The 11,639-nt window shown below is 39.1% G+C and overlaps 1 protein-coding gene across 3 annotated transcripts in view; it reads right to left on the bottom strand.

Moving 5' to 3' along the window:
• Positions 1–11,632, bottom strand: part of LOC124787953 (craniofacial development protein 1) — a 55,438-nt gene extending 43,806 nt beyond the window's left edge. The window contains exons 1-2 of one of the 3 annotated variants that reach the window (XM_047254955.1): positions 11,310–11,632; positions 11,149–11,214 (exon numbers count right to left, since the gene is read on the bottom strand). In XM_047254955.1, coding sequence (XP_047110911.1) covers positions 11,149–11,209 — 61 coding nt within the window. In that variant the 5' untranslated portion in view covers positions 11,210–11,214; positions 11,310–11,632. Of the gene's footprint in view, positions 1–10,279; positions 10,539–11,148; positions 11,215–11,309 lie in introns of those variants that run through there. The other 2 variants (XM_047254954.1, XM_047254956.1) reach the window with 2 other exon arrangements.
• Positions 11,633–11,639: the final 7 nt, after the last annotated feature.

The following is an 11,639-nucleotide window of genomic DNA, read 5'->3' on the forward strand; positions in this document are numbered from 1 at the left end:
AGGAAGAAGGTCATAAAATACTTTTAAGTTTTTGCAGGAATGTGTCAAACACTAAAAACACATTTAAACACAGATTGAAAGACTTTTTGATAGGCAACTCCTTCTACTCTTATAGATGAATATATTAACAGAGAATGTTACGCCAGCTTAAGTAAAAATGTCTAAGATTTCAGTTTTGACAGCACTTGGTCCCAACAGTCAAGATTACGCATTTTGTGTATGGTAAATTTATTAATATTATTAGAAGGAAAGTTGCTACTCACCATATAGCGGTAATGCTGAGTCTGAGATAGCCACAAAGAAAGACTCTCACAATTAAAGATTTCGGCCATTGGCCTTCATCAACAAGACACACACATAAGCCCCCCACACACAAAAGCGACTCACAAAAGTGACTGCAGTCTGAGGCAACTGAAACCACACTGCAAGCAGCAGCATCAGTGCATGATGGGAGTGGCGACTGAGTGGGGTTAAGGAGGAGGCTGGGGTGGGGAGGTGGTGGTATATTATGGCTGGCGGTGGTGGACAGTGAAATGCTGCAGTTTAGACAGAGGACAAGGGAGAGTTGGGGACGGGGAGGGGGAAGTAGTGGAAAAGGAGAGAATAGTGTACATTCCATCCTGGATTTTCCATTGTCTGATAAATTTATCAATAGTGCATAATGTTTCATTCTGACAGCGTGTTAATTCTGTAAATATTAGCTGTTCCAGTTTACCGCATTGTATTCACCTATTTAGACAATCTCCTGACAAATGATAAGGGTAGTAAGCATTGTATTCAAATGTTTTATGTTTTTAAGTTATACTTTCTGACATGTTCCATACCCAAGAGAATCATCTCATTTTTTGGGTCTATGGAACGAAAACTGAATCGAATTTAATCTATTCTACTTTTCAGCATCAATGACCCACTTTTAACACTAAAATTTTAATTACGAAAAATTATAAACACATAAGGCACAAAAAGTATGCAGGTCATTCCAAAAGGAAAGAACAACTCCCCCCTTCCCCCCCAAAAAAATCCAATTTCTGTTCAACATATTTGCTATTCACATAGGTCATAAATTTTTTTTTTCCAATTGTATTCAAATTTAATTGAACCTGTTACTGCAAGTCGCACTGTCACAGCACTCCATCATTTGATGTTCATTTGAAGCAAAGTGCCATAGTAGAGTTCCTGTTTTGTGAGAACGAGACAGTGATGAACATTCAAATGAGACTGAATAAGGTGTAGGGGTCGACAATATTGATTGATACAGTTAGTCGTTGGGAGCAAATTATCTGGTGAAACAGGCATACCAATATGCACGAACTTCCACAGAGTGACAGGTCTACATTTGCAGCTACATGCACAGTACACACGTCACCGTAAAGTGCATGGTGATTGATACCTTGTACCATTAGTAGCCAATCCCTTTCCCGCTCCTCTCACAAATGGCGCGAGGGGGGGGGGGGGGGGGGGGGGAATAAAAAAAAACTGCCTATGTGCCTTCGTAGAAGCCCTAATTTCTCTTATCTTTGTGGTCCTTCTGTAAAATATACATTGGCAGCAGCAGACTCTATCTGCATTCAACCACAAGTTCCAGTTCTCTGAATTCTCTCTCAACAGTGCACCATGAAAAGTTGTCTTGCCACAAGGGATTCCCATTTGAGTTAATGAAGCATCTCTCTAATATTTGCATGCGGACTGAACCTACTAGTAACAAATCCAGCATTACACCTTTGAACTGCTTCACTGTCTTCCTTCAAATCAATATGGTGGACATCTCACAAACTCTACCAGTATTCAAGAATGGTTCACACGAGTGTTCTGTGTGCTGCCTCCTTTGTAGATGACCTACAAAGTTCTCCCAATAAACATAAGTTGACAATTCACCTTCCCTACTATAATCAAAACACATAACAATGAACAAACTTACAGTCTCTGTGGGAGTACAAGAAGTGAGTGTATGCAGAATATTGAGAGAGTTGAAGCCATAAAAGGGTTGTGCCAGGTAGAATTCTAGAATGTCCACTAAGCAACACAAAAGACAGTGTGCAACAAAATTTTGGAACACTACAACATTTCTCTTCCTTGCAAAAATGAAAACTGTTTGGATAACTTTGAACCACAGACTGAAGGTTAATTGATCGAATGGTCTCATGAAATTTGTCATATATGAAGAAATTCAAAACTGTGCCTCCAGCAGGAAAAGTGATAGTGACCATATTTCCTCAATTCAGGAAGACTGTTGCTTGTGGACATCATGCCATAGAAATCACTATCAGCTCTGAAGTGTACGTGGCAACCCATAAAGAACTTCATGCTTGAATAAAACATGTTCAATAACAATGGCAAAACATTAATTTTTACGGTAACATCATAATGCACATTCACATACATGTGAGAAAACCTCACTGAAATTGCATAGCACAATTAGACAACACTGAAGGCTCCACCCCACAGCTTTGATCTGCCTACATGTGATTACCACCTACTTGGCAAACTGAAGTAATCCTTTCGTGGTACAAGATTGGAAGACAATGACTTACTTGTGACGACTGTGGCTCAAACATGCTATTCCCGACTTTTACCGTTCAGAAATTCAGGCCTTAGTTCCATGGTTACATAAGGCAGTTGAAAGGAACAGAGAGTAGGTGCAAAATTACACTTTTTTGGCGCATTACTTTTGGATTGAGCATCCTGCATCTACTGTTATGTTGAATGTTATTGAGCACACACTATAATGTTATTCATGTATCTAAAACTGCATGTTAATTGGGACATGATTAATAAATGCAGGTGGTGGGGAGGAAAGATAGTCATAATACCGCATTCAACCATGAAAAGCGGGCTACTAACCAAAATGAAAATAGTGACAAATCAGATACTGTGCATCAGCTTAGACAGTCTGTGAAATCAAAATGGCAGATGTGGAGTTCTCCAAGGCTCAATCTTAGGTCCACCAGTGTTCCTTGCGTTTCTGTCAAATATACAAGAAGCAGCATTAGTTCTTTTTGTGGATGACCACAGTTTTGTAATCAATCCAAGTATGCATACACCAACAGAAGAAGTGGTAAACAACATTCTTAAGAGTGTCATTAACTGGTTTTCTGTGAATAGTCTCACTCTCTATTGTGAAAAGGCACACCGTATTCATATTCACTTCTGAACATCAGGGAGGGGTACTAAACCAATGATAAAGGTAACACATGGTGAGGAAATAATAAATACGTTGGAAATTTCAAAACTTTTACTTGAATGACGAGATAAACAAATTATTCAGATAGTGAAGGGAGATGAAAATTTCATAGTCATGGGCGGGTGGAATTAGATAGTAGGAAAAGGAAGAGAAGGAAAAGTAGTAGGTGAATATGGAATGAGAGTAAGGAATGAAAGAGGAAGCCACCTGGTAGAATTTTCCACAGATCATAATTTAATCACAGCTAACACTTGGTTTAAGAATCATGAAAGAAGGCTGTATACATGGAAAGGGCCTGGAGACACTGCAAGTTTTCAGATAGATTATATAATGGTGAGACAGAGATTTAACCAGGTTTTAAATTGTAAGACAATTCCAGGGGCAGGTGTGGACTCTGACCATAATCTATTGGTTATGAACTGTAGATTAAAACTGAAGAAACTGCAAAAAGGTGGGAATTTAAGACGACGGAACCTGGATAAACTGAAAGAATCACAAGTTGTAGAGAGTTTCAGAGAAAGCATCAGGGAATGATTGACAAGAACAAGGGAAAGAAATACAGTAGAAGAAGAATGGGTAGCTTTGAGAGATGAAATAGTGAAGGCAGCAGAGGATGAAGTAGGTAAAAGGACAAGGCCTAGTAGAAATCCTTGGGCAACAGAAGAGATACTGAATTTAACTGATGGAAGGATAAAACATAAAAATGCAGTAAATGATGCAAGCAAAAAGGAATACAAACGACTCAAAAATGAGATTGGCAGGAAGTGCAAAATGGCTAAGCAGGGATGGCTAGAGGACAAATGTAAGGATGTAGAGGCATATATCACTAGGGGTCAGATAGATACTGCCTACAGGAATATTAAAAGATACCTTTGGAGAAAAAACCACTTGTATGAATATCAAGGGCTCAGACAGAAAACCAGCACTAAGTGAAGAAGGGAAAGCAGAAAGGTGGAAGGAGTATAGAGAGGGTCTATACAGGGGTGATGTACTTGAGGACAATATTGTGGAGATGGAAGAGGATGTAGATGAAAATGAAATGGGAGATACAATACTGTGTGAAGAATTTGACAGGGCACTGAAAGACCTGAGTCGAAACAAGGCCCCAGAAGTAGACAACATTCCATTAGAACCTTGGGAGAGCCAACCCTGACTTAACTCTGCCATCTGGTGAGCAAGATGTACAAGACAGGCAAAACACCCTCACATTACAAGAAGAATATAATAATTCCAATCCCAAAGAGAGCAGGTGTTGTCAGGTGTGAAAATTACTGAACTATCAGTTTAATAAGTCACAGCTGCAAAATACTAACATGAATTCTTTACAGACGAATGGAAGAACTAGTAGAAGCCGACGTCGGGGAATATGAGTTCTGACTCCATAGAAATGCTGGAACATGTGAGGCAATAATGACCCTACAATTTATCTTACAAAATATATTACGGAAAGGCAAACCTACGTTCCTGACATTTGTCGACTCAGAGAAAGGTTTTGACAATGTTCACTGGAATCTTCTCTTTCAATTTCTGAAGGTGGTAGGCGTCAAATACAGGGAGAAAAAGGCTATTTGCAATTTGTACAGAAACTAGATGGCAGTTATAAGAGTCGAGGGGCATGAAAGGGAAGCTGCGATTGGGAAGGGAGTGACACAGGTTTGTAGCCTATCCCCAATGTTATTCAATCTATATACTGAGCGAGCACTAAAGGAAACACAAGAAAAAATTGGAGTAGGAATTAAAACCCATGGAGAAGAAATAAAAACTTGAGGTTTACCAATGACATTGTAATTTTGTCAGAGACAGCAAAGGACCTGGAAGAGCAGTTGGACGGAATTGACAGTGTCTCTAAAGGAGGATATCAGATGAAAATCAACAAAAGCAAAACAAGGATAATGGAATGTATCCAAATTAAATCAGGTGATGCCGAGGGAATTAAGTTAGGAAATGAGGCACTTAAAGTAGTAAATGAGTTCTGCCATTAGGGGAGAAAAATAACTGATGATGGTCGAAGTAGAGAGGATATAAAATGTAGACTGGCAATGGCAAGGAAAGTGTTTCTGAAGAAGAGAAATTTGTCAACATCACATATAGATTAAAGTGTCAGGAAATCTTTTCTGAAAGTATTTGTATGGAGTGTAGCCATGTATGGAAGTGAAACATGGATGACAAATAGCGCTACAGAAGAATACTGAAGATTAGATGAGTAGATCACGTAACTAATGTGGAGGTACTGAACAGAACAGAGAAGAGGACTTTGTGGCACAACTTGACTAGAAGAAGAATCGCTTAGTAGGACATGTTCCGAGGCATTAAGGGATCACCAATTTAGTAGTAGAGGGCAGTGTGGAGGGTAAAAATCATAGGAGGAGACCAAGAGATGAATACACTAAGCAGATTCAGAAAAATGTCGGTTGCAGCAGGTACTTGGAGATGATGAAACTTGCACAGGATAGAGTAGCATGGAGAGCTGCATCAAACCAGTCTCTGGACTGAAGACCACAAGGACAACAACAACAACATGTCCATATTGACGAGAATTTAAACTGTAAAAAGTATGTTTGGAACTCCTAAGAAACTCAGTTCTGCCACATTTGCACTTAATCACTGCAAATCTTGGGGAGAGAAAAATCAGTATGATGACTGACAACTCTTCGTAAACCATAGAGTAATTTCTATTTCTCTAATATGTACAAGGAGGTGGGTAGGAATTACTAACTCACATCTGTACTATGGAAATATGGAAGGGTCCGATTCCACCCGTCTGCTTTGACCCATGACATCACAAATATGGCGGAAACGACCATACACTACGACTCCAATATGGCACCTATGACGTCATTATGTACACAAGACAACAAACCCGAAAATACATTGAAAAACCAACACACACATGTTCCACACAAATCCTAATGAAACTAATGGGACAAGCGTGGGAAACTGGGGGTTTTTGGGTGGGGACAAAGTAAACATAAACAAATATACACACACACACACCACCATACCAAACCACACAAAATGACGAAAAAAACCGACAACACAAAACTCCCAAAATTCCACTAAACACAATATCTTCTGGAATCGGACACTTCGCTTGACCTACATAGCTCAACAGCAGCTCCTGATCCCACAAACTGGAATCGAACACTTCCCTTGACCCATATAGCTCAACAGCAACTCCCCGATACCAAAAACACCCACAGCCACAACCACCCATTGGAATAAAAGAGTTCCCTTCACCCACATAGGTCAACAGTGACTCCCAATACAAAAAAACCCACAGATATGACCACAAATTAGAATCTAAAACTTCCCTTCAACTACATATCTACAAACCAGCACACGATACCAAATCACCAATACAAAAAACCACACAACTCAGAACCACCCCACCACACAACCAATACACTTAAAACAAGAAAAATAAAAACTTACCACAACAAAATTCCAGTGCCGTAACCTAGGTCAGCCACTACAATCTCATACAGGCACCCACCCAGCCCCCCCCTCCCCCCCCCCCCCCACACACACACACGAAAAAATACACAACCAGAAGAAAGACCCAACCCACCCCTACCTCCCCCCAAAATAAAATAACCATAAACAAAAAACAAACACAAAATAAACAAATCTCAATCACACACTACAACTGAACAAAATAGATCCTCCACAAGTAAATCACAAACAACCCCCCCCCCCACAAACACTACTAACAACTAAACACCCCCCCCCCCCCGAGCTGCAGCCACCCACCCACCCACACAAACCACCCTAACTAACCACCTTCAGCCTGTACATCTTACTAATAGCCCTTTTTTAAAAAAAGCACACACACACACACACACACACACACACACACACACACACACACACACACACACACACACACACCATGAGACTGAAGGTTAGAAGAGCGCCTCTTCCCCCTCCCAAGAACTGACTTAACGGCCCCCCAAATCCTCTCTATGGTATTCGTACAAGCCCCCGTCTCATAATTTTTAAACTCTGAACTATGGTTCACTACCAAATGACTGTATCCCCTCTCACCCAACCCCCTATAGGAAGAAAAAGCATCAGAAACTGCAGTAGAACCCGGTTCTATAAACTCCTCAATTAACCCCACTAATTCCCTCGTAAACCGACCCTCCACAACCCTAAAAACACATTCCGAACACCCCCCCCCTCCACACACAGAGACCAACCACAGACTTACCCCTCCCATACTCACTTTTACCAAACTGCGACTCATCCACCTCCACCACAACCCTAGGCCCACCCATCATAAACTCAGAACATACTTCACGACAAAACGAAAACCAGTCAAGCACATTCCTCACACTTACACCAGTCTCATGCACGCAAAAACTGTGAGAGGATTTGTAAAAAAAGTAGTAAGTCAACAACACAATCTCGCGCATTCCCAACTTTGACTTCTCGAACCAGAAACCACGTCATATAGAGCGCCATTTGGTTATCCGTATGGCACCTTACAGTCCCTGGTCCGAGACACCGGAACTTTTTTCAATGTCATGTCATGCCCACAAACAGCACACTTCACCGCCTCCGCCAACAACCCAAACAGCTGCAGAAATTTTATCAACCCCAGCGGACTCACCCCCTTCATAGTATGCAAGCACACACTATTAATTTTATCTGTCATATCCATACCTATACAAGAGCAACAACAAATTAATTTACTCAAATTAGCACGTGACCTACAGCGAACAGCACTACAATAGCTTTCACACAAAAACACTAAATCGTTAACTCACTGAAAACAATTCCTCTCCTCACACAGCCAAAACGAGAACCAGCCAGAACAAGCAGTAAGACCAAACTGACCCCAATACATCACACAACACGAAACCCCTAAACACACCACCAGAGGGCACCACCAACAGCAACATGACACCTACAAACAAGCCACACACACACCAAACTCCGTGCCGTCATGACGTCACACAACACAATAGCCTTATGTCACGCGTCAAACCTGACGGATGGGATCGGACGCTTCAGTTAACCCCTGTACTAGCCTACTTACAATATAAAAAAATAAAGAAATATAATGTTCAGCACTTAGCCATATTTACAAATTAATTTGCAATGTGAATGTGAAACGACTCATTCCGCATAACTGCGATTTATCATGCAAATGGTCCACAGAACATAAAACCAACCAACTCAACAACCTACCTAAACCTAACATCCCGTGATGTCATTCATGCAACCATATTGGGGGGGAAAAAAAAAAAAAAAAAAAAAAAAAAAAAAAAAAAAAAAAAAAAAAAAAAAAAAAAAAACAAACAAGGGAAAATCCATGGGCATAGACAATCTCCCCTTCCCCCCCCCCCCAAAGTACAACAAAAATGCAAAAAAATCATCAATTTCACACTAAAAAAAATTAAAAAATAAATAAAAAAAACAATCTAAAATATCAGTAGCTCCAATTAGCCACTACCACTAAACTGATACCAGTTAACCACAAAACAGTGATATCCACAGGAAGGGCAGAACACAAATGCTGGTACTGATAAACTTGCTTAACCTGTACTGCTAAAATAAACCCAACAATACCCACCAACCACAAAAGTCTCAAACTTAACAAGCCATTTACAATGTATGACTGATATCATCATTTGCAATAAATCTATACAGGTAAAATGAACAACACCTGCTCCCCTCCCCCTCCCCCCCATATACACACACGAGATTCACACACTTTTCTTCAGCACAAAAGTGTTAGGACACAGAGCAGAGCTCTTAATCACCTGTCCTATTCTTGTAAAAGCTAACTTCAATACGTTCAAAGTGTATGTATATTCTGAGCTATTTATTTTCACTGCATTATGATCACAAATCCTGTATCATTGTGAGATGATCACTGGATGAATAAATAAAATGGCTTAGATCATGCTCTTTCTTTAATGGCTAGAAACTACAAATGTAAATGTTCTATATATATAAAAATGGGTCGGATACATTAAAGTGAAGACAAGGCTGAAGAGACTCCATGCAAGTTCGCTCGTCTCAAAAAGACGGAACTATTGTAAATTTCTTCTTCAGAGGAAAATGAAGTTTCACAAATGGTACTAAATCATATTTAAACCACTTTGTAGTAGAAGTGGGATATTTTGTATAAGTTATTCTGCACAGAAAAGAAAATAATTTATTGTTTAAACTTTTTATGGCATTATACTTTCATTATGATATTTATAAAAACACATGTTCATCAGCATTATAAACACATTTAATACTGTGAGAAAAAAGGTATTTCTCGAGAATCGTTCTGGGTATTGTAACTGTTTACTAGTGCATACACCTTATGCATAACCCTGGAATGACCCAAACAGAGAAAGAACTGAAGAGCAAATTACTGGAGGGTAAGAGTTCATTTAAAAAAAATAAATTAAAAAAAAATATTATTATGCAGGATTTTGGAACAGGGAGAAATATTATTACCTAAGTATGCAAAGCGCACCAAGGGGATGAAGTAAGAGTGACTTGGTGGTCCCTCTTAACTTGTTTGTAGTTTATGTGCACTATATATAAGGCTAAATAGAATGAGACAAAGTATTCATTGGAGGTTCATACATCATCTAATACACACACCTTTACTGAATTTGCCCCAGCAGACTTTTTTATTCGTGAGTGTGCTAATTGTTATGTGAAAGTAAAAATCAGGGTATCCTGCACATCAATCCATCACCACAACCTTTATTTCACATTCACATCTCTTGGCTGTGTACACACACACACACACACACACACACACACACACACACACACACACACACACACTTGGCAACCAGTCTAGTGTATAATTGAAATTTTCAACAATGCAACTACTTGAGCAGTGAAAGAAACTCAGATGTTACAAGCTCCACACAGAATTCACCCACTATTGCTCACATACCTGAACAGTCTAATCGTACCCAGACAAGAGATTATCCCTTCCTTTTTTTCCTCTTTCTTTCTTTTTCTTCTGGGATGTTTAAGCTCTTGACTTATGAGGGTTTAATAGTTGCTGCTGCTACATATTCTTACAAAAATTCCTTAAAATGAAAAACATTGTATATTCAGATAATGATTGAAACTAACCTGGCAAGTAATTAGCGAAACAGATAGAAACCATCCTTGTAGAGCATATTTATCCTATACTTGTAGAACATATTGAAGTATTCCCTATTCTATGTATGTATTTTGTGCTAATTATTGTATTACCATGACAACTCCCTACATGATTTTGAGATGATCCTTGGATTGAATAAGTAAGTAAATCAAATTGCGTACTCTGATCACAAAATATCGGTTACGTGTGAGAACACTGGAGTAAGCCTTTTGGATAGATAACTAAATCCACAGACTGTGACAACATTATGCAAAATTGCGCACGTTTACTGCTAAGAAAAGTGGCATATTTAGTCAGGTACCTAAATGCAAATACAATAACTGAAAACTGAACATGAAAACATTTTGGTATTAAAATAGGCTATAAACGGTTAATTACATATTACTTGGGTTATTCCGGATTCGTCTTATATCGCACGTACAAACAATGCTTTTAATGTACTTTACAGGCCTATAAAATAAATTATATGGCAATTCACTGTATTATCACGCACGTGGCCCGAAATGACAGCAGCATTTCGTTACGATCTGATAAACGATTTTTCTTTCAAACGCTTCAGCAAATACCTACATTTTTTTGGTTGGTCGTCATACAAGCTACTCTAAGAATAAGCGACACACGCTTATCTCTTTATTCGTATAGTCTCTCGTACGCGACAAAAATTTTCTTACATGAAATGCACCACTTTCACCTCTTGATTACCGAATGCGCACATGTTCACATACCGATACAAGAAGACATACAGCCCCGTCTACAGGTACATGTTTTATGTCGATTGCGACGGGAGGAAAAACGATATAAATACATATAGACAAAAATTAAAAAAACAAATTCCTACCTGAAGGCACATAATCTTCATCACTCTCGTCACTGTCCGAAGGCAGCTCCCTTTGATCCATACCGCCTAAATACAAAAAGTGTTCTCAGTCAAACAGAAATTTCAGTTAATTAGGTATACATCTAATTATTAAACACCAACATAAACAAAGCAACACCCACAAATGTAACAATTTTCCTATACCAAACTGCAAACTCGTGTGATACAAAACGTTAGGACTACAAGCAAATTTACCTTGTACTAGGTAGGGACCGGTACAATACAGATTAGATGATGAAATAGCTCGATTTGACGGTAGATTTTTACGATTCCAGTTAACCTTAAACGAACACCGTGGCGTCCTAATACAATATACGTGGTAGTTTTTTAATACTTTTTAGGAACTTTTATGTATATTATCCGACAAACTCACTCTTTCTCTCCACTCAATACGAAAATAATGCATCTTTGAACTCAGAAGTTTCGCATACATCCTTGAGTGATTCGGTTAT

This window comes from Schistocerca piceifrons, chromosome 3, assembly GCF_021461385.2.
Source record: "Schistocerca piceifrons isolate TAMUIC-IGC-003096 chromosome 3, iqSchPice1.1, whole genome shotgun sequence".
Classification (NCBI taxonomy): Eukaryota; Metazoa; Arthropoda; class Insecta; order Orthoptera; family Acrididae; genus Schistocerca; species Schistocerca piceifrons.